The 27,639-nt window shown below is 41.3% G+C and overlaps 1 protein-coding gene across 1 annotated transcript in view; it reads left to right on the plus strand.

Moving 5' to 3' along the window:
- The window catches only part of LOC139294672 (collagen type XIX alpha 1 chain), an 89,007-nt gene that overhangs the window by 23,675 nt on the left and 37,693 nt on the right, over positions 1-27,639 (plus strand). The window contains exons 10-14 of the mRNA XM_070916597.1: positions 8,135-8,164; positions 8,276-8,302; positions 8,839-8,892; positions 25,322-25,366; positions 26,973-27,008. Coding sequence (XP_070772698.1) covers positions 8,135-8,164; positions 8,276-8,302; positions 8,839-8,892; positions 25,322-25,366; positions 26,973-27,008 — 192 coding nt within the window. The remainder of the gene's footprint in view (positions 1-8,134; positions 8,165-8,275; positions 8,303-8,838; positions 8,893-25,321; positions 25,367-26,972; positions 27,009-27,639) is intronic.

The following is a 27,639-nucleotide window of genomic DNA, read 5'->3' on the forward strand; positions in this document are numbered from 1 at the left end:
GAATGTTCTGAATACTTAATACATCTACAATTTTAATTTAGCCTCTCCCCAATAGGCTGAACCCAGTTTGTGATGATTAAATTGTGCACAGTAACTAAAACTTGCAATCAGTCCACCTCTTGTCAGACGAGGGCACTGACCTGCAGCTGCTCTGGTTGGTAAAAGGCATAAGTAAACGTAATTAGACTGGATTTGTGCGTCCCCGCTTCCCTGGCTCTGTTTATTTGCTTGCCTTAGTTGTCTTGTGCTGGGGAGTTGCCAGATTTTCTTGTGGCCCCACCGCTGCAGGAGTGACGAGACACAGTGGTGTGTGTAATTAGCAGGCAAGTGTACACAGCTCCCCACAGTGTTCTGACCTCGTGCTGCAGGAACGACAGCCACACAGCCAGCACAGGCCTATTCCCAGCCCCTTCTCCCTCCTTCATGCTTCCCTGTAAATGCAACAAAGCCCTCAGCTTGAAACAAAAGCTAACAATATATCCAGCTCCTCTAGTCTACATCTCCCTCCATGTCGCTGTGAACCTGAATTGGGCCTATGGGCTCACGACTGAGTCCAGTAGACAGAAGGGCAGCATCTTAACTAGGCTATGGTGGGCAAGATAGGATGATGAAATAGAATAAAGGTACACTTTTTCCCTGAAGGGGTCATTAGATGTTTCCTGCTCCAGAGATGGGACCTGCTTGACAATCATCAACATACATCATAATTGCATAATTTAATATTGGTCAGTTGAGACTATTTAAAACAGTGTATAAATCAGCATTTCAGTCAGCTTTGCTAACAACTACATTTAGCCATTTAGATCAAGGAACACTTTCTTTTTGACTTTAAGATTATCTTATCCTTTGGTATATAACAAGTATTTCCTAGTTTTTGAATCTTACATTGCATGTGTGCATACATGGGCGCTAGTCTCAAAGCAGTGTATATAGTCTTTCATAGATAAGTAGGATGTTGTTGTTTTCAGTGGTATAGTTAACATTATTATTATATCGTTTCCCTTTCTGCTCTAGTTTCAACTCCAACGGATGTATCCATTAAGTTTTGGTATTATTTAATTGAAAAAGCCTGGATTATTTCTAACGCTTAATTTCACTTGAACAACATTAGAAGGACAGTTTTAAAAGTCTCTATAGGTGGAGGCTTGGAGATGGGAGGGAAACACTTTACAGTGACAGTGTATAAAATTGGCAGGTAACATTTGACTGCACAATTTTGCACAACATTTGCAGCAGTGAAAACAAGTACTCTAAGTTCTAGCAAAGAAAATAGTTTATTTTTGCCCAGGGCTTTGGGACAAACCTTTTCATGTATCAGTTTTATTAAATACAGTCTAGGTTTATTATCTTGAATTTCTGCTCTCCTAAAGGGGATTGTTGAATAAATTGAAATCCTGCTTCTGTTATGTGAGGACCAAATAATTGCAAGTTTATCACCACAGCATATTATTAAAACAGCACAAAATGATGATCATAAAGGTTTTTTGACAAAATATAGCTTTGATATGTAGTCTTTATTTTGACAAGCAATAGTTTGTACCCTTCTAATAAATACATATGGTGAACATATTCAAAGTACCAACTCAGAAATGATAGTGTACATTAACGGCTGTAGGAAAATGAGACACTTAGAGTGAAAACTGGTTGATTGTGTGCGTGTTCATTTTGTGTGTGCCTGAGTAAGATTTTCTACAAAATGTGCAAGACTGCCAAAAACCTCAGCCAAAAACCTGTGAGGGCTCACTTTTAATTGCACTGGTTGTTATTATGTACATTACTACAGACACGTCCAGATGCTGTGCAGTTCCTCAGGTCCTATCCCTGACAGTACTGCAGTCCTGGAATTATCTGAATAGTCACACAGTCGAGCTTTTATCATAAATACCAAAATATATTTTGTCATACTAAATTAACAGCCACAAGAACACATGGGAAAGTGAGCATCGCTCAGCATTAGCTGAGAGAGTGCATTGATAGCAATTGGCAAACTTGATCAGTTCCCAATCTTTTATGTAAAACTGCTTTGTTGACATTTGTAATTAAAATATTTACCTGCAGAAAACATTTTTTGTGGCTCACAGATTAGCACCAGCAGTTGCAAAGCTTAGCTAGACTGTAAAACAGGGTGAGCGATTCAATATATGGTGAAAGAGAGACTTTTTGTTTGACTGAGCTTCCGACTGACCTGAATTTGGTTTCTGATAAGGACATGTGCCATGGGAAAAAATCACTCACCACCTTCCACAATTCCAGTTGCTTTATTCACTTTGGATTATGGCAGTTTCCTGTCAACTCTTCTGTAAACACATTGTCTTGTGTCTGCAGACTGCAGTAGAAGATGCTGGGGAGGGGAAAGTGATATAAAACATAGACTTACAATAAAGCCTCAGATAGTAATAGTATTATTTTGTAATTCTAGCTCAAATATGACAGTCCCAGGCAGAACATGTTTTAGGATGTCCAAACTGTATGTACAGTAGCTTCTGGGATTTATTTTAAGCATGTATTAACTCCTATGTTTTGCATGCTGATATATATATGTATATATATTCAGTTTAGATATTCAGTATTGGTGTAACTGGCATAGAAGATTCCTGTGACTTTGCACTAGATGGCTGCAACATGAATAGGAATGCAGGAGTGTGTGTTAATGGTTGGAAATCTTGCAGGAAACAGTCCCACTTATCCCTTCATTTAAGGCCACTGATACAATAATTGATCCATAACTCCAATCACTTGGCTGCTGGTTCATATCGAGTCAAGTCTTAAGTTTAGTGTTTCAGAGCCATGCAAACCACAGCTCTTACATCTCCTTTTGGGATCTATACTCCTAGAAAACGATGGACTGACATAATGCAGATTTCATGCTGTTCTGGACTGATGAATACCTCATTTCTGATTCTCTTTGTAATAATTCACACTGTTAAAATCATGGCTTCTTTTTATTCTTGAGGTTGCAAATGTGTGATCAGATTTTAGAGTTAAAACTATTGTTTTGCCAAGTTGACAGATGTTGGCATGTCAGTGTGACATTATTGGGTCTTTGTAATTTAATACATGATGCTAAAGCTATGCTATGACATTTTACATGGCTGAAGTACTGTGGTTTTAGAAATGTGCTTAAATTTGCACTTAACTCACCACACAGCTCTGAATGGGAGCAAACATCAGTCTTGTGGTCTGAAAACCACATAATGACTGTAAAGGATCTGAATAAGACAACATGTTTATATTACAGGACCCTGTTCACCACAACAATGAGACAAAATGCCCTTATTACAAAAGCAGTGGCAAAATTCTTATAAGATTAATCAAATACTCTCCCGTAATCGACAGAACCTGAAGTTGTTTACATCCTTGTTATCAGAGGAGCCTTGTACTCTCTGATGCTCCCTCATTTCTGCCACAGCTCTGGTAATAACTGCCTCTGGATCCCCTTGTGTCAGATTGCCCCAGTAAAGTGGTTAGGCTGTCGATTTAAATAAAGAATTGGGCTTTCGTGTGCAGCTATGAGACAGCTGCCCTATTACTGACAGTGTGTGTGGGCTCAGATTGTATCACATAAAGTGATACAATCTGATAAAATCACGTCACAATCATGTCACTGTAAGTGCAACTTATAGGCAAGCTGTGTTAGATGGCGTTACCATAGGGGCAATTATTTCACACCAGTATATATTCTGTTTTCTGAATGGTCGTGTTTAATATGAGGCTTGCTGGGAATATGCAATGAATTAGTCACGTCTCTGGTGGAGCCAGACTTAATGTGATAAAGGTAGGTAATCATCTTGCGCAGATATATAATTCACTATTAATAGCCTTTCTAACTCTAAATTTAACCATGACAAATTATTGTATTTCTGAGTCATTTTACAGATCGCTCGCGCGCCCCATCTTTCCTGCCCCCCCCCCCCCCCCCCCCAACCTATTTCAAAGAGTTGCTGCTACTGGCCCAAATGTGTCACACCTAACAAGGCTTGCTGCAAATTTAGCCTGTCAATATGTGTCAAGCCTCATTCATCATCTATCACTCTTTATCTCAGCTGTCCTTCTTCTTTCACATTTCAGCACCGAGAGGCTTGACTTTGCCCCAAGCTTACGTAGTTCAATTCCACCCTCCAGTCCTCTGCTTCAAGGTGTAAACGCAATGACAATCACAGTCCTTGCTAAACCTAAGTGCAGCGAAGGAAAACAGAGAAGGGGTTGGGGGCAGACACTGTGTAACCAGCTGATTGTAAATCTCTCAGCAGCATCGCGGTACGTGCCGTGTCTAATAATTGACATTATCTGCTCTTTTCTCATTGACTGGTTGTGACAGGCATGAGAATCTCACACCTGCATGAGATACTTGTCTACTGAGTGTCGACACACTGACATACAGTAACACATGTTGGCTTGTTATATATATTATAACCCGTCATTCTCACTGAAAAGAAATATACTTCAACATGTATATTTTTATTCCCAGGGTCTGAAAGGTGACCCAGGGCCAGTTGGTCCAGTTGGTCCAGTTGGTCCCAAAGGAAACAAAGTGAGTGAGCCTGCCATACATACTGGCCTGGACTAAATGACACTATAATTGTTTTGTTTTTTTCTTTTTTTTTTAATGAATATAGATACTTCAGGGAATCTGCTTGACTTTCATGAGCTGGTAATCCCAGTCTCAATAACGGGTTTGCCCATCTGTTTGAAGTGCTGCTATGATTGCTACTCCAAACATGGCCGGCTAAAGAATACTGTTATTGCTATCATAACTTAGAAAGACCTTATTGATGGTCATATAGAGTAGCTTTTATCCCAGCTAAGAGAAAATGTTCCACTCTCTATATTTGCAGAGTATTTGTATATTCATAGGGATAGCTGTTTGTAATGGACATACCCAACAAATCCCTTTATCTTGCCCTCTCTAAACAGTTTTCTTATGGGACTAAAGCCTATGGCAATAATGTGGATTGCATACTATTGCCCTCTTGTTTTGAGACTTTCCACTTCCACTCTTGAATTAGAATATATTTGACATTTGGTCTCAAATATTAGGAATCCAGCAGTTGCGTAGGTATTATCCTGTACAGTAGGCTATGACTGAGATTTGAGACAAGCTGGAAGTGCTGCAGAGGAGTTTGATGCAAAACCTTGTTCTCATCTGCAGCCCCTTTATAGTGTGTTCACTGACATCACTGACATGAATTAGATTAATTCTTGTTTCAATGCAGAAAATATTGGTCTTTTTAAAGTTTTCTTTTCTTTTCATCCCACAGCGGGATTATTTTCCATGTATGAGATGAAATGTTTTTCCTGTAATTAGTTGCCATATCTCCCCCTCTTTTATTTTCCTCCCGTATTGGGGCTTCGTATTCTTTTTTTTCTTTTTTTTTGTTGTTGTCTTTTGGAAGAACTCACCACATAATTGTAGGTGCAATGCTCTGTCTGCCAGCCTTGAAGTTATAATGAGGCCTGTGTGTTTCTGTGAAGACAACAGAGAATCACAGGGTATTTTATCCTATTTTCCAGATGGGAGGGTGGCGGTGGGGGGGAGAGAACGTTTGTTTGTATTGAAACTGACAGAGGGAGGCAGATTTGGAAGCATAAAGTAATGAGTCCCCTGAATATCCCATAGCAGGCATATTTTAGCTGTGACATTCATTTAGACAACAAAATGGATATGAACTACAAGCACCTTTTTTTTTCTTTCATCCACATCTGATAAAAGGGTACTGCCAGTTGTAAAGCCCACTGATTCTCAACTCAGTGCTTTATAAAGTACTGTTGGGATTGTGGCAAAAAGGGGAGAGAGCTGCAGAAATATTGGACAGTGACACATGAGTTTTATCTGAAAAGACAAAAAACAAGAGAGGCAGTAAAAAGCATGTGAGATCATTGCTTACATTGGGTTAGGCTGGTGTCAAAAGACATCTGCTTCTTTCCTTTTATGACTTTTCGTGACTGCCTGTATGTCACAGTCACCAAACAATGTTATCATACCTGTCCATTGTTAATACTGCAAAGCTTTTACATGATATAGTACGGCTGTGTTTATTTTAAGGCCTGTCACATTTAATAGCACTAGCCCACCTGCCAGTTGTCTAACAGTGTGAAAGTCATCAGAGAGGCTTCATTTCAAGATATACTGTAAATACCAGTAAATGGCCTTCTATAGAACATAGTGCATAAGTTGAAATATTACTGCTATGCATAATAAATCTTATTTTACCTGACCTTTAGTTTTTATCACAAACATGATGGCTGGCCTTTAGGGCTAGATGTTTAAAAGTCAAAAAATATATTGTATTGATTTACCCATAGCCATTTCCATTGCACATAGTTAAAGACTGTTTTAGAAGTTTTCACTAATTATTATCTTCCATCACAGGGTGATGTGGGTCTGCCTGGAGCTGCGGGGCTGCCTGTAAGTTCACACTGTTACATTTACATCTCATTATGCTATCTGTATCTTTAAAGACATTCAAAAGAGCTAGAAATGTTGAAATGTACTCATGCGGGGGTGACCTGAAATGGCTGGACTGAGCCCTGTAAATATCACAGCCTTTTGGCAGACCAGGCGCTACACACAGTGTTAAAGCATCTGGCCCACAGAGATGGAAAGTGAGGCACTCAGGTGAGCAGTCTCTGTGTCACATTACCATCGCCTGGGAATGGGTCAAACAAGGAGCAGATAGACAGGGCTCAGTGGGCATCCTCGCTTGGGCCAAAAAGGATAGGTATGAGCAGCCAGGCAGAGAAGACTGGGGCTCCATGTGTCGGGGTTAGGGTGGAAGTTGACAGGTAGTCGCTGGCTGTATCCTACATGGGTGAGCCGTGCACTTATTGGGTTGGTAGCTGTCCGCGTAGGGACAGACACCCGGGAAGAACTACAACACCCTTTATTTATTTCTATTTTATAATTGGACTGGCTGTACTTGTGTTTTTTCCTGTGGTCCTGTAAAATCCAGAGGACAGAGAACATAACCCAGAAATGTACTCATTCCAGTGCACAAACAAATTGTAGCTACATATGTCAGCAGACAGCAGATATATGTACTTGTATGCTTGCATAGTCACCTATCAGCACATATAGTCAATGTGTGGGCACAGATGCAAACACGCATCTATCTCAATGCATTGTAGCCAGGGAGTTGACGGCTACTGAAGATTAAAGGCATACTGCGGGTGGTTTGCTAATTATGTACACATCATGAGGGGATCAGCCTGCCAGTTTTAATCAGCGCTGGAGTGATACAAAAACTGTGTCCCACTGCTTCTGGCTTGCCCCTTTTATGTCACCAAGTGCCTACGATACCCACCCAACATTGCTGCCTTCCATAAGCTATTCTCTAAAACTAATTTTACATTTATAAGGACAAGCAAAATAACAATCTTCCCCCGACTAGTGAACATGGTTTTACCAGACTTTCTCACATTATGCCCGTAAATTGTTTGGTGAGAGTGAGCAGAAAATGTTGGGAGGAAGTTATTAAAGTCGTGTCGACTTGTCGGTGGTGGATTTGCATTGTCTTGCTTGTTACTCAAGGTCAAAACTCTGCTCTCACAAGCCAACAAAAGATGTACCGCTATACATGAATAATTGATTTATTAGCAAAAGTACTGCATGGAGACTGAGGCATGTTTTATTTAGGGTGTCACAGGTCAGAGCTGTCATTCTTTTTATAGATACACTGCAAATATATTAGGGCTGTCAGCCTCCTTGTTAAATAGTTTCTTTCTTCCTTTTGTTGTTTGTTCTTTGCATGAGGCCTCAGACTAACGTGAAAAACATATGTTGTGAATGTCCATTTCTGCAGCTGTTTCCAAGAGAAGTCAACAGCGTTTGACTTTTGAATGCCAATTGAAAGAGGACACCAATTATTTGGCTTGTATTTGAAAGCTGAGATGTCGTATGTGGCCTTGTGTCCATTCTGTGGCCGGGTGGAGAGACGACTCTGTCTGCCCTTTCCTGACAGTGGCCAGCAGGGTGACAGGGGAGTTGTAATAGTCATGCCCTAACTTCTCTCCGGGTCATTGCAGCCAAGGATAATTATCTCACGACCAATTGTGTCGCCTGGCAAACATGTATTGGTATAAGATATGACATGAATCATGTGATTTCATACTGACTTTTTGTTTGTTTAATTCCTAGGCTGACACAGAATGTCTCAAAGGAAATCAGGTACTTAATTTAAGTTGATATTATTTTCACTGAAAGTATCTAAGTGTTCTGTATCCTTTCAATTGTGCTTTTGTTTACATGTAAACCAAAATCTTTATTTGCCACATCTAGGGCCCGCGCGGTGACAAAGGAGAGAAGGTAACACGTTAATCACCACATTTAAATATATTTTTTTGCACACAACATGTTCTCAGGCAATCAAGCACAGCTTTTAGGTTCAACAAGCAATTATTGAAGCCCCCATAAGCATATCCTTGCGAAAGAACTTCAAAACTAAATCATGACTCAGCATATACCCTGATTAACTTGCTAATAGTTCCTTATGAAGATACTGTGTAGAATAATGGAATGAACCTCTGATCAACTGAGGCTGCAAATTGCCTATTAAGGGGATCGTGGAGAAGTCACCTAGAAACTGTTCATGACTGAGAATAGAAACTACAGCTGTACATGCTCCCTTCTATCTATTCACGCAATTTTAACCAAGCTAATGCTGCTGTGTCTCCCGTCTCTGCAAATAAGCCCGCTAGTTATCCACTGGTCTGCTGAGAACATGTGGCACAAACATCTGTCTACATCAGGTTTCACAAGAAGCAAGCCATAATCTCTTCCTGCTGCGCCAAATGCACATGAATGTAGCACCCAATTCACTATGATACATGTCCTTTCCCCAGGGATTGGCGGGGGTGCCAGGTCAGCCAGGGGAACCAGGCAAAGAGGGCAAAAGGGTGAGTAAACAGAAACAGTCCACCAGTTGTGTGGCCTGGCTAGTGGTTGCACTGACTGAGCAGACCTGGCCTGGGGAAAGGCCAAACAGCAGCTGAGTGGCTGTTGTTGTTTTGGGGGGAGGCGAAGATGATCTGTGGCAAAGGGATTGCGGTGGGCCTTCAAAGAGAGGAGGGGAAGTGTTTGCTTGTTGTATGACAATTAATGAATGGGCTTCATGGTCAAGGGGTCACACACACTCACAGTATGACTGGCATCACACATGGCGAAGTCCCACTGGGTGACTGTGGTGGACTGTATCCAGTTTCCGAAGAGGCCAGCTTGATTTGGGATTGAGACAATGTCCGTGACTGATTCAACCGAAACATTACACCACATTTATTTATTTGTCACCTCTGACTGTAATAACTGTGGTTAGGAATACAAGTGGCAGTCATGTAATGTCTAAATCAAAAGAATGCATTTACAGCAATATTGCTAAGTCAAGAGGGCTTCTTTTAAAAGCTTTGTAAAATTAAAAACTAAAAATAGTTTAGAAGTCACATTAGGCATTAGTAATGGGTAAACATTATAGCATTGTGGTGGGCTGAAGATTGCCCAACAGTAAGAATGTTATTGTTCCTTGACATCACAGCTGAAAGGCTGTGTTCAAGGACAGGTGGAGAGAGTGTCCTTTTGAGCTCAGCTTAATTGACTTGCTGTGAATACCTTCGCCTGTGACACTGTGATCAAAAATAGGCTCTTCAGCCGACTGCATGTTCCTGTTTGTCTCACAGAGAATGGTCATAAAACAGCAAGAAAACATTTGGCTCGGCGGCAGCAAAATATAAAATATATAGCAGGTTGAGCTGTAGAGCACCCATAAGTAGGTCAGGCAAATGTTCTTTTCAGATTAAGCAAGAGCCGAGATGATGCACAATACTCGAGACATCTGGACACAAGTATCTCAAGAATTCCACCCTTCTGTGTTTGTGAATACATTCAAACTCAAAACTTGTTCCAATAGCATAAACAATTTATGACCTATCATCGGTTGTATTTCTCAATGAATCCCTCAATGCATGGAGTAACTATCTATTTTCAGGGAAAGTATTCACGGTCAACAAAAGGGAGCTCAGAGGCTGGTGCAGATGTTCTTTTCGATGCTGTTGTCTCTCTACCTCATTAGTTCGGAGTTATTTTATACCTAACCTGACTTAAATAGGGATGGAGTGTCAGAGGCATCAATTATGATGTGCACTTTTCTTCCTGAATACATTTTTATGATGGATCCTTCAATCATAATTGGTTTTGAGGAAATAGAAAGTCGCTGTGTGTTTGATGTTGTGGCTTCTTGGTTTCCTATATACTCATAATATTTCTTGCACTAGGTATTTCTTTGAAGATTTAGTAGGTAAAACAGCCATAGGGCTTCAGACTGGTCATTTCAGACTTTTTGCTGTTGTTGTTGCTGAAGACACAGTCCTGATCTATTAATACCCTGTCTTTGATGACTGGCTGACTGTTAATGTGCTAAGGTTTCTGCTTATTCTTAGCTCTGAGGAGTCACATGTGGCCTCAAAGTTGTTGACCAACCTGTGTTTCTGCAGTTTGACAGCCTATTTTAGGAAGGTGGACAAGTATCATTAGCTAGCTAGCGGCCAGCTGATACAGCAGGAGACTCTCACCCAATTAGCAACTCTTGTCCACGCTCGCAACTTATTGGTTTCAGTAAGAGCCAGAGCTGCTTTACAAATGATGCAGAATATCTTGACGTAGACTGACCACTCCACAACCTTCATATGATGGCCGGGAGTGGAAAGCTTTCACAAGGCCTTAGATTCAAGCCAGACCATCTTTCACACTGTCTACTTCAATTTATTGTTGAGGAAAATGCGACCACTCTAAGCTATTTAGATTTACTTCAAGGAGATGTGGAGGACATTGTAGTGGGGAGAAGAGGAATGATGCCATTTGTGCTGATCCTTCTCTGAAGCTTAAAGCAACATATGCAAGAGATGATATCAAGGGCAGTCACCCAACCCCTCCTGTGACCCCATGTCTAACATTCACAGAATCTTGATTTTATCTTATTACCTTGATGGATGGCTAGTTCAGTTTGTCAGGGTAGAGGTAAGGGCCAGTCCAACCATGTCTAGGAATTTATGGGAATGTATTGCCCCCACATTACACATTGCCATTAATAGTAATGTGAATGGCTTGGTTTTATCTATTATGGATGGCATTGACACAGAATGGCAGGCAAAGAGTAGGACTTTGGGATTCAGTGGCACATTACAGCAGATCAAAAAAGAAGATGGGGAGCACCAGTAAAAAAGGAAATGTCCCCCTCGCTAACTGTGGTGTGCTAAAATTTTCATCAGGCGCTGTAATGATGTGCTAAGCTCTGAGTTGTCGTTGTAGACTGGCCCTGTCCTACGCAGGTCGAGGAGGCGAAAGTCATGCATGCTGGAGGGAACAACCTTGGAATTTTAGAGTTTTCAGTGTAGTCATTTGTAAGCCAAGTATTAGGCATGCTCATACAACATGCAGTGCAGAGAAGTGCCTGCCTGACACCCATCTAAAAATATGTGGAACTGTATAATAAAGTCCTGTGTGCATACAAAAGCGATGTGGGATTTGGTGGCAGAAAGCATTGCAAAAAGTACCAAATGACGTAATTTTGCATGCCCAAAATAGGACTGAAAACCTACGCTTGGTCAATGCACACTGCTTCCTTAATGCCAAAATATACAGGAACGCTGCGGCGAGCTTGGTTTATTCATGTTGTGCCAAGTCTTCCCAGCATACTCTGCTTCGGTAGTTGGCACAGGGTTGTGAGTGGGTTCAGTCAGACATGGGTTCATCCCTTCTATAGTAGTAGGCTCCCGTGGATTAATAAATAATCACCTTAAGAAATCCCCCATTACAAGGTGGGTCTTGGAGTTTTAATCCACCACATTAAGCCTTATTAGCTGTATAAATGTACCTGTATAGTAAAATAAGTCCTTGCTAAATATAAGTTACTGACAAATGCCATGTTGATTCCCTTGCTTTGCCATGCAAGCTGTGTGATGTTGTCATACATAATGGACAGGCATTGTTCTACTTAAATGTTTTGGGACCATTGCATAAGCATTATAAATAGATTTTCTCTATACATAGATTTTTTTCTGTTGATAAATGATGCAGTGTTGTCTTTGATGCATTTTGCAGAATGCAAAAAATGTGAATGCAAAGCATTTGAAATCCCCTTTAATCAGCTGAGGGCCTCTACTGTGTTCAAGGATTGGAAAATGCACATGTCTGACAGATGTGCTGCACAGTGTTTGTTCATATTAGACATAGCTGTGCAAGTGCAGAGATGATGAAACTCCAGCAAGCCCTAGAGGAAGCAGAACAGTGCAACTGCTCTGTCTACGGATGTGTTCTCTTCAAATGAATTATGCAGTGTAGATCCTCTTACTGATTTATTCATTTATTTATTTATTTAAATCTAGTTAGTTGGTTATTTATTTACTTATTTTGCTTAGAGAGCAAAGTAGTTAGCATAGTTGGTAAATTATGTGGTTTGGTAGCTGGTGAGTTGCAGCTCAATAATAAGCATGCAGGTGTCTTTTATTGTGCATGAGGTGAGAAGAGTCATGTAATCTTTGATGCTACAAAGATTTTACCATCAGGTAAGAGGTGACATTCTCAATTGACTGCCTTCCGATTGTCTCTAGTATCTCTCTCTCTTCTGTAAAATATTTCCTGCTTCTCATAGAAACATTCGTCTGCGAACATCAGCTGGGGATGTGGGTGGATGACACTGTGCCACATGAGATGCCTGCCTCATATGTCAAGGAGATAAGAGAGGACAAAAGTCATGATAAAAGGTGAAAAGGCCTGGAGACCAGGCCTGGAGACTGGCCAGGTCGCACAAGATGACCTCGTGGAGGGAAAAGCCATTAAAGGAGAGACTTTTAATCATTTTCTCACTAAATAAAATGATGTGCCACATCAATACCACAGATAAAAGAAGCCACCCAGACTATTGATGGCTTTTGAAGAAACATACTGATTGGAGCTCTAAGATATGGCAGGACTTTGATTTTACTAACAGGTTATTTCTCCTATGCTGAATCAGCTCCCCCTCTCAGCCTGCATGCAGCAGACCTGTCAGTACAGTGTCTGACAAATCATTAATTATTTACGTCCAAGTTATTGTGTTCTTACATCTGTTGTTCACTTTTAAACTAGTTATGGGACTGTAAAGATATTTTTATGTTTTTCACAGAAATATGTTGATAGTATGAGACAGTTCGATGTAACAGATGCAGGCGCATAAGGTTCCTCTAAAAGTGGCTTTAATGCATCTCTATCCTGTGATGGTAGACATGCAGCAGCATGGAGCCTAGTGTACTTTTTGTTTGCCTGCTTAGACATGTGATCCTTACGCCGGAAGTCGAATGAAACCAGAGAACATGATGTTCACTTGTTGACTGTTGGCTTGGAAGACAGTTTCTCAGTAAAGAGACTCTCCTCCAGTTATATTGCAGAGATGGCTATTTGTAAAATAATACGAGTCTGTATCTCAAAACTTCAACTGCTGTCACATCACATTCGTCAGCTGTCATCACTTCGGATCATGTGATGACACAGTCCCAGATCAATGCACGTCAGTAATTGTACCGCAGACACACTTTCAGTTCTTCACTTGTGTCAAAAAAATTTCAAACAATGTAACTAACGTCTGCAGCAGCTGCCTGGGCACTTTAAACTGCCATGGATATAATCTGTCAAAACAGTAGGAAAGATCATCTGTCTTGACTGGTCCACATTTCCAAAGAAGAGGGACGTAATTGCTGTCTTTTGGAAATGATAGTGGTGTTTACATTTTCCATTCAAGGCCTGTGCTGAATGACTGAGACAGCTGTCTATAAGTCCTGACCAAAGGCACAAGCATATTGTTCCTCAAAGGTTGTCTGTCCACTGGGTGCTAAACTAGTGGTCAAATATTTTCTCCCAGACCAGAGAACAACTAAATTATTTTCTCTCCTACCAAACTGTTGGTCATTTTCTCCCAGCACGAGGCACATGAAGCTTGTGCTTGACTTGGCCATGTTTAAATATGTATACGTGTGTCGTCAATATCGCCATGGAGCAAAGAATCCTTTTAACAGGGCACCAATATCCTACTGGTACTCTCCATTGGATGGCATCATGCAGGTGCACTGAGGTCAAAACATTAGTGTCAGATTAGATACAATAGCATTCATCTACTTTAAAAGTAAATCTATGTTTCCTCATTGCAGAGTTAATAGCTTTTGTCATTTAACCTAATTTGGTTTGAAAAAGTACGCCATTCTCTGAAAGCCAAATGCATGCTGTAACTGGAATTTAAGATGCCTCTCCTCTACAGGGCCGAGCAAATGTTGTTTTGAGATAATTGAGCCACCACAGTATATATAATATTCATATTGTATCTGATGGACTTGGCTCGGGTTCATTTGGATCAGTCTGTGTGTCTGCAGAGACCAAAGCAGGCAGTGACAGTGATAGGGAAGGAGTTATGGTCTGGTTTGTGGGGACTGGAACATTTGGCAGCGGTTTCCCTGCTCCATAGGTGAACGCAGACATGAACAGCGTTGCGACTATAACAGACTGTTGACCTCTACCAGAGCACCTGCAGGGCGAGATTATTAACTAACGAGTCCCTGGTGAGAATACCAGCCTTCCTGCCAGAAGTTCTCCATGGGAGGCTGCCGCTGATTTGGGTGATACAGTAAAAGCATGAAATTACAGCAGCTATTTGATAGGAGCCATGCTTTTTGTTGTCCAGCTCAGTACACAGCTATAATGATAAAGTAAATTACATTTTCTTAACAGGAGCCTACATATAAGTTACATTTTTGCATAATATTTACATTTATTATTGACTTTGTGTGATCTTTTGTTGTGTTTAGAACTGCCTTCAGTCAGATTTGATCTGATATGCCACTGGTCTGTTATATATTATTATATATCATAATATACTTTGATATGCATTCATATATCTTAGAAGAAGATCTTTAGTCATTTTGTGGCACATTTTAAAAAGCTTTTTAAGAATAATTACAAACTGGAGTGAAATACAGAACACACGACATGTAAACAATACTCAGTAACATATACTGCTACATATTCACACACAGCCCCTATAAAACAACAGTATATTTAACCAGACACAGTTGGTGATCATATTGATGGCGTGTGTCTTTAAAGCGGTGTTTAAATACAGTAGCGTGATGTAGATATGTAGTTACAGTTTTGGCCCGACCCGTTGAAGCTCAATGGCAGAGTAACACCGAGAGAAGAATTTACAGGTCAGCAGGGCTCACAGCTGAGATTTTATGGCAAGATTTACACCCTGTGAGATTTTACAAGCAAGGGGAGGATTCGTTAACCCTTTGTTGAACCAAATGCAATAGGTTATTCTTCTCTCTCCCTCTGTCCAAATTCGTATTGAGGAAATCCAGAGAGCCACTCTTTTGACACCTGTATTACACCAGGAGGTAACACGTTTGCCCAGTGCACAAGGCAATTAATCTTGTCAATGTCAAGTGCATTGGGAGGGAGGATGAAACAAAGATTTGACCTGATTGGCTGTGAAAAGGTCTCACATTTGGGCCCAGTTGGGAAAGAGGAGGGTTACAGGGGGAAGTGTTTGGCACATGCAAGGACAGATGCGCAGAGCTTTGATTTATCTGTCTGACTCTCGTCTTTCCCAGAGAGCCCCAGTATGGCTACATCCATGGGTGTCCAGAATAAACACACATTAATTGGCCAATTAATTACAGGGACGAATACAGGGGCAAGACTTTGGGAGGGGCCGCTTTGATTGCACGTTGTTCACTGGCTTTTATAGTCACAGTGCGTGTATGTGTGTGTGTCTGTAAGTTGATGTGTGTGTGTGTGTGTGTGTGTGTGTGTGTGTGTGTGTGTGTAAAAAGCTGATGTTCAACAAGGGGTAATGTAGGTCAACACATCCTCTGAGCATTAGATAGGCTTGCTATAGCTGGCCAAAGCGTGGCCTTCATTCACACATCTACCACCTCAAGACTTCCTCAGGAGACAGAGCTGTACCACACAACAGGGACACTGCAAGCATTATACGCGTCCCTGCCGCTCCAGTGTCAGGATTCATCAGGGCCTGGCATCCCCTTGGCCTGTGTCTAATACCTCTCCAACATTTTCAAATGTTGTTTCAATGTCTGCCAGGTCATAGCAACACTAATGGAGTGTCATGTGTCAGATTGGGTCAGCTGAACTGAATTCACTAGACTCATTGAGTTATGTCAATGGACAGGGGGTGACAGGCCCCTGTGACTGTTCTAGGTATCGTGGTCCACACCATGGTTTCAGTCATCCAAACAATGGGATTTCTCTGGCTCCAAACAGTCTAGTAATATACAAAGACACTCTCCTGGCATTTTAGGTCAGTTTAAGGAGGAGAAATGCTGAGAATGTAAATACCTTTTAAAAGGGCATTTTGGATCCAGGGTGCTTGGATTGAAGCATGCCCCGAGTAAGCTCTATCTATGTCTACCATTTCCTCGGCCAAGGGGAGGGAGGAGGACACAGAGAGCTCAGAGTGCAGGGAGAGGGAGGCTGGACGGGGAGGAGATGTAGTCCTGAACACTGCAGAACACAAAGGCACAGTAGTGGGAGGCTGCATCACTTACAGAACACTGTTACAGCCTGCCAACCATATTCTGATTCTTCACACTCTCATCCTGCCGGCAACCAATTTAGATACATTCATCTGTGTCCACTTTAATGGCATGCCAGGGAGAAGCGCATTTACAGTGGCCTGATATTATACAGATGGTAGTGTGTGGGACCTTAGTGTAATCTGTTATGCGTGGTGAGTGATATGAAGCATAAGACTCACTGAGGGCTACAGTACCCGGAGTGAGCGCCCTGTGGAACTTTGCACAGTGTATTCTCTCTGACCTCAAATATTTGGTTTGTAAAATGAACCAGGGTTTTTTCAAAGTAGATTTTCAGCCTCTCCTATTCACTTGTTGGATAATGCATTAATGAAACACTCTGTATCTGTAAACATAGGACGGGAGCAATCTGCTCCGGATGAATAATATGGCCAAAAGTCCAGATGAGACTGTGAAATTTCTGAGAGCCAAGACTAATAACAGCATCCATTAGGAGATGAGAACATTCAAGAGGCAATGCCGGCCTCGTGAGGAGCCAATGCAATAGGCGCCCAGCTTGCATGGAATCTCTGCATAGACATTCATCTGATAGGTGGGAATTGAGCTCATAGTTTAATATAGATTTATCATCTTCACCGCATAAAAATGCAAATTCAGATAATATCATCAGCCCTCTTTCCTCTCCTTAGGAGTTGTTAAAGTCAATGAGCTCTTAAAACTCATCGCTGAAGACGTGGTAGAGACGTGGCTGTTGTAAAGAGCTGTTCTGAGGCTCCCTCGGGACAGCCTTGGCTCAGTTTCCATAGACATCCACCGTCTGCATTTCCTGTGTTTGCCTTCAGCTCTAGTGTTTGCATACTGTGTGGTAGTGAGGTTTTGATGTTTGCTGAAATAGCTCTATAATGGATATTTTACCCAATGAAATGCTGCGTTCTATGACTGGGTACCCTTGTAATGCCACCTGTGTCCCTTTGTATTGTGCGGCAGTTGAAAAGATGCATAATGCGGTATGAAAATTATTGTCACTCTCTCTCTCACTCTCATACAGCTTCTTGCTCTCATCTATTTCCTTCTTCTCTCATCGTTGTAAGCCCTCTACAGAAAAATCTCCTTTACGGTATTCAGTGCCTAATTGCCAGACTGCCTAATTAGGGATGTTACCCAACACACATCATACATTCATGCATTGAGGACATCTATCCTCTCTCATAGAGAGCTTACAGTCGCCTCATTGGCTCTGTCCCCTGCCATGCTCAAAATTTGTGATGAAGCTAGTTTGCCATCTAGTGGCACATGTATAAATCACCATTCAGTCACGCGGGATCTATGATTGAGACTCTGTGTGGAAAGCCTTCATGGAAAGCTTCAGCCAAAGAGACTATAGGTGCAATCTTGGCCAGCTGAGCTGTGTCTTAAGTCGGCTGCAGTGTCAGCCATCTCTTTATACGTCCCTGAATATTTAGATGGCTGGGAGTTAAAGAGAGCATTGTGTGCCAGTCAGAATGGTGAAAAATGCTAAGCTGCATTTGAGCCCCTGCCAGGCAGCTGTCGGCTTTGCCGTTCTCTTCCTGCCCCGGCCGCTCCTCTTAACCCTCAGTAAACAACTGGAACAAATCCTATTTTATTGAGGCTTTTACCAAGTGCAAGGGATCTCTGCAAGCGCCAGTGCCCAGGCATTTTCTGAGCTTGTGCAGTGTCCTAAGATGGCATCCAGCGAGGGCAGTCAGAAGTGGGGAATTTGCACTGTCGGTCTCTAATTGGATCCTTAATCAGAAGCAGGTGAGGCTGCGGTTTCTGCAGCATGTTTTGTGACATTTCAAGCAAGCAGTATAATCGATATTTACCTCAGAAGCATTTCATCACTGATTTGACACAATGAAAACTGCAGCATATAGAGCTGCTAGTTGTTGTGAATTTACTGAATATTTCTCCCCTTCTCCAACTGATACTAAGCTGATATTTTGAAGCTAACGCCCAAAAGCAGCTGGGCCGATGCAGTGTATGTGTGAGAAAATATTATTAATGTTGGTGAAGCTGAGAATCACAATGAAGAAGTATACTGTAGATTTTCCATCACTTTTCTGTTCTCTATTTGGAAAAGAACCCTTTTAAGAAACTGTGACACTGGATATGTAATGTTCATATCCATTCCCAACATATGACTTTTATAATTAGATCCATACTAAACATTGAGAAATGTTTAAGAGGTTGGTATTTTAGAGACCCTTTGTGTATACGTGATGCTGTTTTTTCCTAGTCTTGCTGATTCTCATGGTTCATGGTGCACATTTTTAAATGAGAAATCAGAAAATATTTGCAAGGGGAAAGGATGACATTTCAGAATTAATTACAGAATAAATTCTTTTGCTGGCGATTTGAGTAATAGTCTGTATCTTGAATCTGGATATAACTCTAGGTTTGACCGAAGGACTGAGGGGATCAAATGCATCTGGTTGTGATGTCTCAGTCCTCTTTTCCATCTGTCACAGGCCAGGAGCAGACAAGCATTTTCACTTGGGAATAAATATTGTGACAGGCTGTGTTGTGGCAAACTTTCTCTTACTTGTGTCTGTGCGTGCACGCTGTCTGTCTTTGTGTCTTTTTCTGGGTGTGAATACACAAGTTCACACTTATGGATGTCCATGTCCATATCATCCTTTCAACACTGGCGTGGAAGGATGATTTTTCTGTCTTTGGCCCCTCACTGTTCTGCTAAAGTACACCTTACACATAACAGAAAACAGCCTACGAGCTACTCTTTGTTCTGTGAATTATGAGGGTTTATCATCTTCACTGTTTTGTACACATTTGTTTACCAAGCAAATACAGCTGCTGGTCATAAGATACACAGTCAGTTCCAGTTAAATGCTGTACAGCAGTTAGACAAAAGGCTCAGGTGGCCTGAGTACATGTCCCCAGAGGGAGACAGGACTCAGCTCAGGCAGAAAGAGTGGGAGTGGCATGTGTGTTTTTCAGTCAAGAAAAGGTCATCTCTCCCATGAGCTACATAACATTGTCGCAGACCAACTTGGCTTGGTAATGTCAGATAGTTTCCCCTTCAGGACATTAAACTTCTGTGTCACATATGAGACAGGCAGATGGGGAAAAAAGCAGCATGGCAAAGATTTCTGGTGATAAGTCGGTCAAAAGCCATCTAGCGTTGGTATGTAGGGGTGTAACCAGGCTACATCTGGTTAAAAGTTAAGGTTTAGTGGATGAATAGGTGGTTATATACAATGCGTGGCTTACCATACCTCACTAAAATGGTCATATTGTTGCTCCAACAAATACACAACAGTTTACATTTGGATGTCAAAGTATAAACAGAATGGATTTAAAATTTAGTAGAGAATGAATGTAAATAGGAAAAAGAAATCTTTTGGATTTCCGGTCGCCTTTATCTTTTTCACATAGAGAGGCAAATTAGCAAAAATCAAAGATGACATATTGCGTTTGAAAAACGATAAAACTTAAAATGTTACATGTTCAAATTCATTTAACTACTCAGAACTATCCATGCATACAAAAGGGGAAAAAATGCCCATCATTCTGTCCCTCTGTGCTGTGTCAGGTGTGAGTTGGGTCCTGTGGTGTTCATTTCAGAAGGCTCCTCCAGCTTATCTACTGACCCCTCTTGACAGGGGCATTTGTCAGTGTGGATTATGTGGCTTTTTGATGGTATATCTGCTTTATTGCTAAAAATGCATCACACTCTGGCCTCTCCATTTTATGCCACTGTGTTATCCCAGTATGGGTAGTCGGACATGGAATGTCTCAGAAGAACATGTTGACATTTGGGATAAGGATTATGGAGTCATCATAAAGAGTGCCTCTGCTGTGTGTCACTGTCGCTGTTGACTTTGCTCTCAGATCGGGGCTTGTGTTGCAGGACTGAGCCGGGCCCCATGTCTGTGCTTTACTTTTACACTTTACAACTCATGGCAGAGTTGACACCAGTTGAGGCTGGGATCTATGTGGATTAAGTCAGAAGTTCAAAATACGCTGTCAGTCTACTGAGGCCTCCTCCTTACCCCATGTGTACTCACTCCAGCTTTACTAGCAGCATTATTGAATTAGCAGTTAATGTGGAGGGCTTTTCACACTTCTCTTATATGGTTTGCAGGTTATTAGAGTAGAACAGATAAATAGTGCTTGTGAATATGTGTTTGGTCTTGCCAGCCCATCTTTCATTAACTTGAGAAGCTAGTTCATCTTTCGCTCCTGACGCTCTCTCCTTTTCTCTCCTCCACCTTCCCTTCATCTTTCGGCACCTCCTTCCCTTCCTCTCATCCTTCATTTCCTCCCTAGCCTTCCTCTATCTCTCCCTCCCTCTAATCTACTGCAATGACCTGAAGGAGGGCTTCACACTGCAGCGCTCAAATAATAATCAAGCACTAGGATGTTGTCAAATTTATAGGACACTGAGCGTTGCATAGCAACAGAGATTGCCAGGGTGATCCAACAGGCGCTGGAAGTTGGGTGAGGGAGAAACGGGGCAAGTGACAGGAGACAGCAGAAGGAAGGAGAGATGACAAGAAAAACAGGAGAGAGGGATGAGATGAGAGTAATAGAATTATGATCTTATACACAAAGGGGGAGATAAATGAGGGATGGAGAAACAGAAAAGGAAATGAGAAAGTTACGGTTGGCTTAGCTGAAAGAAAAGACTCTCAGACACTGCTCGCTGGTCTTGTGGGCTTGCCATTCTGTTATAATTCAAGTTATAATTATCATCATGTTGACATATTTTACTATGGCATTTTGGCTTACATACTGTAGGTGGTGTTAAGTTTAAAAGTGACTTGAATACAGCAGAGCAAAATAGCCGTGTGACTAATGGTCCAAGTCCGACTGCAGGCTGCTCTTTTTTTGTTTTTGTTGTAACACATTTCTCATGTTTTTCACATTGTCTCATTTATTTTCTTTCTCTTTTTTGAAGTTGAAATCCTCAGTTTCAGTTTTCTGTTCATCCTTGTTGCCTAGAGACTGCTTTGGACTGCATGTCACCTCTGACACTTATCTTTTTTCTGGTGTTGTGTCTACCTTCTTCGCCAGAAAAACAATAAAAAAGAAATCAATAAGACAAAACTACAATAAAGGTTTGTATAAAGCCCAGAATTCCTGGACTTTATAGGGAATCTGGGAAATGAGCAGTTGATAAACATATTCTTAAACTAGAAAACCATCATCATCATCATTTGAATGCTTATAGTGATGACAATGACAACAGTATACTGATTTTTGTTATCAAATATATCCTGGATGCTCTCTGAGGTACAATTGTAAATATTCTTCAGGAAAGTTTTGTGTTGTGTTGTGTTGTGTTGGGTCAGAGACTAACCTCTTACCAGAAGGGCTTTTACTATTTCATGAATGTAAATGTATTTAAACAGTGAATGCAGTGATTTCACTCAAACTCTGTATATCCATCAGGAAAGGTTGTTGCAACATAAACACAAAGCATGATTAACTATTATATAAGCTGAATGTGTGATATAATGTTTTTGTTTTCTGTTCTGAAGGCAGAAAAAGTAAATGCTGACATTGTGAACACTCTGTTTTAGTTTGTGCCATTAAATATGTATTATCCCCTGCAATGACAACACACCAGCAACCTGTGTTTAAAGTAACTGAAGAAAAAAAAATCTCTAACATGACTGAACATGATTGTAAAATTACCTCAATTCAAAATGTCAGAGTTAGTTACACTTTTACAAAAGTATAGGAGGTCCAAATGTGACATTTAGAGTTGATTAAAATCATTGAAATGGCATTAACACAGAAATCAACTTAGGACCCGGAGTTAATACTCTAAAACACTTCACACATTGTGCTAACTGTTGGTGTCGTATTTGGGTGCTCATGGGCACTACGGTGGTTGCAGGCGTCTTGATTATCTCAGTATTTCAGAGCCGGTGTGTCCCTTCAAAGGCAGTTATCTCGCTGTGTCACGGGCAGGTGTTTCAGTTTGGAGAGTCAACTGAGTGCAAACGGTGATGACAGCTGTGCTCCGGACTAATTATTTCTTGTCACTGTGCACAGATTTGTTGGGCATGGCTGCTAACCAGAGGTCCTCTGGAAAACAGAGTGTCAGTCTAACCCCAAGGTCACCTGGTGCAGTCTTTTTAATGGATTGCTTTATTGTGAAAATGATTGCCTGAGCTGTTGGTGTTTATAAATATTGAATGAATATGTTATCAAAGAAGAAAAACTCTGACATGGACTTCCGTCATAAACAACCAAGTTCATCCACACTCAGCGAACTTCACGAGCTACACATAGCTAATACTGAGAGGTGTGACCACCCTGTTTATGTCAGTTAGGGTAGACTAAATATTAGAAACACCTCTCAGTCTAACGCAGCACAATTCAGCAGCGCCACAGAAATACAGTCTTCAAAAGACCATAAAGTTGAATCAACATTTCTCCACATCAGTTTCAACAAAAACAGAACATTATAATCATCATCGAGGTAGGATTTATAGCAGGGCCGTCGTCTTACAGTGCGTTAGGTGAGGAAGGTGTACCTGATGAAATGGCAAGTGAGTATAAACCCCATGTGACTACTGTACAAGTAATACAAGCTGTAATCCAAGATGAAAATATAATTAATATATTTTTGTGAGCAGAAGTATATTTTAAACAGTAAGAAATGTTTCCTTTACAGCATTTTCAGATGTGGAAAAGGTCCTAAGCAAATATCATACCCTCTTATTAAGAACCATTTTATAACTCGTGAGTGCCAGTAAGCTTCAGACTTAAGTTTAATTGCATGGGGTTAACCCCAGATGGTTATTTAGTTGTTCTGACTTCATTTGTTGAAAATGGAGATCTAGAGTACCACTATTTATTTTGATGATAATATGCAAATACATGGACATAAAATTAGTATGCACTTTGGTGTTAAAAGAGATTTAAGGGCAGATGTGGGGAAATAATATCGAAAGCTGCATAATTCATGACCTGCTTGGAATAATAGCATATGAAATATTCATCAGCTAAATTACTTATCTATGTAATCTGCTTTTGTTTTGCTGGAGTTCAGGGGAGAAAGGGCAGCAGCAGGGGCTGAGGCCTGAACAAACAGTGTGATCTTTTTGCAAACGTAGCAATGATTCAGTGTCTTTCTATTCATTATCAGTGAAAGTAATCACACCATTCACCCACAACGAAACACTGTCTTTATTTGTGAGAAATAGACCTTTTGCACAGAAGTGATGTGTTTTGAATCGACACATAGCACCCTGGTGCACCGAGCACTCATTGAATACTTTGGCTGCCACTCTGACTTGTCTTTTTTTTGCCACAAAGGATTTTGAGGTTTTAAAGGTGCTGTTCATACGCATCAATGATCGAGTCGACATCTTCCAGCTCTTCTCAATGTGGCACTCATTCATGCTCACAGTAAGTTGCCTCAGAGCTACATTAACACAGATGATCAAAAGACGCTGGCCAAGGCTTTGTTGGTACATCAAACAGCATGAACAGAGGAAAGCGCGCAATTCCCAAGAGTAGGCACACACCGGTTGCACTGTGTCATTATTAAGGTTAATATTTACTGTGCTACACCTTGGCTTCTCCTGTTTTCATAATCCTGTAATCTGTGAACGACAAACAGAGAAAAAACACACACGGCACATGAGCATGAACACACATGCAAGCAGATGATTAAAAGCAATAGCTCTCAGTGCAGTTCCTCCCTTTGTCTTTGTTGCAGGCAAACGTACATGTCAAATTCGACCCAGTTAATCAAAGTCTGCGTACATGGGGTGTCAGAGGGAAGAGTCGGGGGCGTTGCGTTGCGCTTCTCTACTTTTCTTTCAGCAGCCAGTGATCCTTTCCCTTTCCCCAGATCTACGCCGCCACTAACTCCGTGGAGGAAAGAAGTGTTTTTGTGTCACCCATAGTGACATATACAGTAGGAGAGAAATACAGTGTTTCAATTGTGTCAGATGATGAAACTCTCATTAGAGAGAGGTAATCATATTTAGCCGTAATACAGATATCTGCATTGTTTCATACTTCTGCCGTTGATTACGCTGCTGTACAGTGAATTGGTATTGGCCAGAGTATTACCATCTCCTAATTGAGTTGATTTTACATCCGTCTTGTGTGTGTGAAAGCCAGCTAATTCCAGGCGCTCCTTATAACACAGAGCCAGTGATGCTCTGCCAGTTTATAGGATAGCTGTAAGGATATCCACAGAGCTTTATCCTCTTTTCGCACGAGGACATAAACCCTCTTGATGTAAATTATACCAACTTTGGTTTGGTTCAGATAGCATTACATCTCATTAAGATGTCAGCTTTTCAAGACTCGTAGACTTTCAAGCACTAAGGCCTTTTTGCAATTCACAGAATGTCACACACACACACACACACACAAAAAAAAAAGATCAGCCTTGAAACAAGCAAAGTGGTTCAAAATAGTCGCTTCCTTCTGACCTCGTTTTGCAGTGCTGGACAGCACTGGCTGGCTTGGTCTGTTTGCTGCTGTATCTACTCCTTGGGTTGATTGATGCACAGAGGGACTCACACAGCTGGAAAGGAGGTAGTAAACCAGAGGAGGGAACAAAGACTAGTGGGCCACACGGGGTGCTGCAATTAAGCTGTTTTCTTGTTGTTAATTAAAAGCAAATTAGAGACTGCGACAGGAGTTGCTGTCTAGCCTTAATTGCTGGCAGCATGTATGCCCAGTCACACCTGTTGGTGCATCTTCACTTACTCATTTTAATCGTCTTTTTTTGTGCCTTCCTTAGGGACGGAGAGGAAAGGCAGGGGAGCCTGGACTGAGAGGCCTGCCTGTAAGTGATATACAGTAACACCCACCCACCCACCCACACACACACACACACACGCACGTTCAAATTTGTATAGAAATTTTACTTTTTAATTTAAGAGGTGACTTCCTTCAACATGAATGAATGAATAATTACTTGATATACATGTCTGCAGTGAAACACTGAAAGCTTAGCTCAGACAATACAATACAGAAGCATTTCAATTTTACTTTATTTGACCAAGAATTCCCCAGAGACTACCAGTGTCTTTTTTTAAGAGAGACCTGGCTAAAATTGGACACATTACAAATGTTACAAAGTCATCATGATTATAAAAGAAAATTAAAGCAAACTGTCAATCAGTAGAGATACAAGATCCAGCTTAAAAAGAGCAATCACTCTCATAGTGAAACATCTGTGTAAACTTGCATTAATTCCATGCTTAGGCTGTATTGATCTGTTTAAAACCTTCTCCCAGTCTCCCAGCCTGCTGCAAGCAAGCTATATTATTAGCACAAAACCACAAGGGACATATTAAGGTAGCACTTGAGGAAGCTTGTATTGATGAGTAGGACAAGTCTGCCTGTAAGGCCCGTTGACTCCTTGAATTATGGTCTTTTCCTCAGGCGTCCAAACCAATCCCAGACACTGTTTGCGTGTTTGTGTAGTGACCCACACACTAAAGGGCACAAACACCACGATGCGTTAAAGGAGACAGCTTGTCAGACTCTTAACTGCTCTGATGTCAGGACAAACAGGAGTGTTTAGGCATCATGTAGCTCCAATGCTTTGGATGTCCAATTATTTTCATGCACTGTTGACCTGATTACACTCTTGATCAGGGTTTGTCTTATTTTATTTCATCCAGATATCCAGAAAGATTCTGATCTGCTTCTATCACCGTTATGCTCAATAGGTTCAATTATCTTTAGTATAATTGAGCTACTGACTGTTAAACCTCTCCCGCATGATTTAAAGAACCCCCTGTCTCCTTAATAATTTATGAAGTTGTAGGACACAAAGTCTTAGGACAGAAGAAAGACAGGATGGAGAAGGTGTGACATTTCTAAATGGCAATGTTCTGATGACACCCTTAGCATGTGCTTCGCCTCCATCCCCTGTTATTGGCATTTATGAGTCACCTGTTTTGCTGAGGTAGATCTCAGGGGCAAAATCATCTATTCAAAACACACACCAGGGCATCACTCTCTCTTGTCCATTGGCAGCAGGACAGTGCTCGCAGTCGAGGGGGCAGTGGTTATTTTTTCAAAGTCAAATTAGCATTGCACGACAACAGGAGAGTCTGTGAAAGGCACACAACAAAGACACGCTCAAAGATAATCTATAGACTGCTGGGGGCCAGCCACGTCTTTATGAGGGCTAACATTAGTGCAAAGGTTAGGAAATTTAATACAACAGGCCTTTGCTGTAAATGTGAATATTTTTCAGGTAAACTTGCCGATTTAAATAAAGGTTAGAAAAGGCTTCGGTTGGTGAAAGAGTTATGCTGAAAAATAAACAATAAACATATGTGCTGTTGACGAGTGCTTATATAATTGTCTTTTTGTGACATGAAATCCTTTTATCCTTTCTCTGTGTGAAAAGACTGTGTCATTGCTTGTAATTGCAGGGTCCCCCAGGAACCACGGAAGGAGCAAGTGTCAAGGTATCACTCAAAACATTATTCATCACACCACAAAGTACTGACATATGGCATTTAAAGTAGATTCGAGCTGTCTCCCTGTTTGATAAACCGGCCCCCACATACTTCCAGCAAGGGTGAATTGTCAAGATGACTGAACGGTGTTCATTGTAGCAGTCCTCCAAATAGGTGAGGCGTTTAGTCATCTGCACTGTGTTGTCTGTATAAAGATGTACCGTGTGTAACTAGCTGTCCCAAGAAGACAGCCCAGACAAGTCGGACATACCTTATGTGTGTGACCTGACCGATGTCCGTGACTGACATTTTTGCGTTTGTAGTGAGGAGCAGGTGTCCCTCATCTGAAAAAAATGGGCATCTTTCAGTCAATTGTAGCCTATCTGTGCAAGTTAAATAGTTGTTCCCACCCTGCACCTCCTGCAGCGCAGCACGGCATAGCACAGCACAGCGTGACTCAGTGCTCACACTCCAAACAGACAGATGGCCATTATGTACAGTGCTTTTGCAAAAAGGGTCTGCAATCATTTTCATGAAGCCCAGGGGTGCTGTAGCTCACCAGCGGCACATGAGATATGCAGTGTAAAAAACCCTCAGACATGGACCTCTACCAAAGCCTCCCGCTGTCTCTTTTGCTACC

This window comes from Enoplosus armatus, chromosome 12 (genome assembly GCF_043641665.1).
Source record: "Enoplosus armatus isolate fEnoArm2 chromosome 12, fEnoArm2.hap1, whole genome shotgun sequence".
In the NCBI taxonomy this organism is placed as follows: Eukaryota; Metazoa; Chordata; class Actinopteri; order Centrarchiformes; family Enoplosidae; genus Enoplosus; species Enoplosus armatus.